We start from the raw sequence: 3035 nt of genomic DNA, 5'->3' as shown, positions 1-3035 counted from the left end.
TATTTGTCTCCATCTAGTGGCGCATATAGTTTCTACAGAACTGTACAGTTTCAACATAACGTTACTTTTTTCAGACACATAGGTCCATATTAGTAAAAAAAAAAAATAATAATAATACAAACGCCTGTCTAAAATTGCCACTGGACGTTATGAACTAGTAAATGCCAAAGAGAGGGCTGCTATCATTGCTTTTATAGATATTTTTCCTAATTTGGTATTATGATCAAATATAGAGAGAGAGAGAGAGAGAGAGAGAGAGAGAGAGAGAGAGAGAGAGAGAGAGAGAGAGAGAGATGTCACAGTGGTATATGGATGAGCAACCTTTGAAGCTGCACTACTTTTTTTTCTTAGTTATTTGGTTTTTAGTGGGCGGGAGCAATTTCCCTCTATATGTCAATGCCCGTTTTATATTCAAAGCATACTGTTACTACAAGTCATTCACAGCGACAAAGCACGTTACAGGAGCGTCTGCGCCACAACACTGACCAAACATGAAATATCTTCAGCTTCTTCCTCTTCTGCTCCTCATCCTCCAGAGCAACAAGGTCCATATGAACACAATTGAGAGGAACCAGGACTGTGATTGGAGTTGTTCTGAGGTTTGTCAGTTATATTTGTGTACATGTGTGTGTGTGTGTGTGCGCGCGCTATATATATATATATATATATATAGCTATATATATATGGAATAACGTAGCTAATTTAGAATGTTTTGTTTTGTATGAGATCATTTTAGTAATTTTGTTTCACTTAACATTACCTTGAGAGTACTTGAGTAGAGCATATAGCTGCAGTATAATTTGATTATTAAAATGGAATTATGTTTAGGTTTAAACATGTAACTAAGACAGAGAGTGCTATTTCAGGATCAATTGAATATATTAATATTTAACTTAATTATGCCAGTGCTTTTTTTATATGAGCTATTGCTGTGTTGTGTCAGAAAAGATTACACAATTAAAAAATGCTGGGTTAAAAATAACCCAAGTTGGGTTGAAAATGGACTAACCCAGCGATTGGGTTGTTATAAGCAAACATTTAACCCAACCGCTGGGTTAAAACAACCCAATTGCTAGGTTAGTCCATTTTCAACCCAACTTGGGTTATTTTTAACCCAGCATTTTTTAGAGTGTAGTGGCAGGTTGAGTGACGTCTATTTATGAGTCATAAAAATATGATCTTGTTTATAACAATGAAGCCTTGCGCGTTATGCAATACATTTGTAGTCACAGTCTTCCAGAAGCAGGCATATGCAAAGTCTCAGCCCAAAACAACCCACCCTCTCTGATCCAGGTCATTGGACTGGCAAAGTTAATCTTTTCGTATTCTTTTGATTACTGTAACTGGATACGAGGATAAACTAGACTATTCATTTGCCTGATGGCCATGATATATTTGCTCGTCTAACCAGGAACTTCCTAAGGTGTTAGTGAGTGGGAAACCCCTTGTTTTACTATCCTTACAGTATTTTCACATTTCCTGTTAAAGCATTTTTGAACCCATGAATGGGAAAGTAGTTTACACTACTATCACTCAGCATAGTACACTATATATATATATATATATATATATATATATATATATATATATATATATATATATATATATATATATATATATATATATATATATATATATATATATATATAAAAGGTTCTATATGGCACTAAAAGTGGTTCTTGGCTCGTAATCATAGGGGAACATTTTTAAGCGCTGTATAGCACCAATTTTAGTGCTTCAGTGGTTCTTCACTGGTTCTTCAGCGGTTCTTTTGCTAAGGTGCTATATAGCACCGCCACCATATACAGAACATGTTAAGATATGGTGCTATACAGCACCAAAAGTGGTTCGTCTATGATTACGACGAAGAACCACTTTTAGTGCCATATAGAACCTTTTTTTAGAGCGTATTTTAAATAGCGTCAAATAATTTTGATCTCTTCAAACAGGGTCTACAGTGTAAACCCAGAGCTTACTGTGAGTATCTATCTATCTATCTATCTATCTATCTATCTATCTATCTATCTATCTATCTATCTATCTATCTATCTATCTATCTATCTATCTATCTATCTATCTATCTATCTATCTATCTATCTATCTATCTATCTATCTATCTATCTATCTATCTATCTATCTATCTATCTATCTATCTATCTATCTATCTATCTATCTATCTATCTATCTATCTATCTATCTATCTATCTATCTATCTATCTATCTATCTGTCTGTCTGTCTGTCTGTCTGTCTGTCTGTCTGTCTGTCTGTCTGTCTGTCTGTCTGTCTGTCTGTCTATCTATCTATCTATCTATCTATCTATCTATCTATCTATCTATCTATCATCTATCTATCTACACTCTAAAAAAAAGGTTCTATATGGCACCAAAAATGGTTCTTGGCTTGTAATCATAGGGGAACCTTTTTTAGTGCTATATAGCACCAATTTTGGTGCTTCAGTGGTTCTTCAGCGGTTCTTTAGTGGTTCTTCAGAGGTTCCTTACCGGTTCTTTGATATATAGCACCTCTGAAGAACCGCTGAAGCACCAAAATTGGTGCTATATAGCACTGAAAAAGGTTCCCCTATATGATTACGAGCCAAGAACCATTTTTGGTGCCATATAGAACCTTTTTTTTTAGAGTGTATCTATCTAATGTATCTGTCTGTCTGTCTGTCTGTCTGTCTGTCTGTCTGGCACTAACATATTGTATCTTATAGCTCTACTGTCAGCATTTCACTGCAGAGATCAGCCTTTTAGCAGCAGCGTGTTCAGTAATGTGATGTTGTCTAATGTGTTGGTGTGTGAGGAGAGGAAATGTTCACTCCAGCTCAGAATCGCAACATCAATGAATGTTACTGGTGTGTATGATTCCAGTCACATTAATAATTTATGAATAGAATGCCTTTGATTTGGTACATGTTTTAAATGTAATACATATACAATTTTATTAATTACTGTATTTATTGGCCAAAACAATGGTTTAATGTTTCTTTAAGATATACCTCTTATTTTTTGTATTTGTATGTTTCACAAAT

At 34.6% G+C, this 3035-nt stretch overlaps 1 protein-coding gene across 1 annotated transcript in view; it reads left to right on the top strand.

Moving 5' to 3' along the window:
* The first annotated feature begins 436 nt into the window (after positions 1–436).
* Positions 437–3035, top strand: part of il17rel (interleukin 17 receptor E-like) — a 17325-nt gene continuing 14726 nt past the window's right edge. The window contains exons 1-3 of the mRNA XM_079810321.1: positions 437–599; positions 1950–1977; positions 2718–2858. Of these exons, the coding sequence (XP_079666447.1) occupies positions 492–599; positions 1950–1977; positions 2718–2858 (277 nt within the window). The 5' untranslated portion in view covers positions 437–491. The remainder of the gene's footprint in view (positions 600–1949; positions 1978–2717; positions 2859–3035) is intronic.

The sequence above is a fragment of the Gobio gobio genome, assembly GCF_949357685.1.
Source record: "Gobio gobio genome assembly, chromosome: 25".
Lineage (NCBI taxonomy): Eukaryota > Metazoa > Chordata > Actinopteri > Cypriniformes > Gobionidae > Gobio > Gobio gobio.
This window is presented reverse-complemented; position numbering and strand designations above follow the sequence as displayed.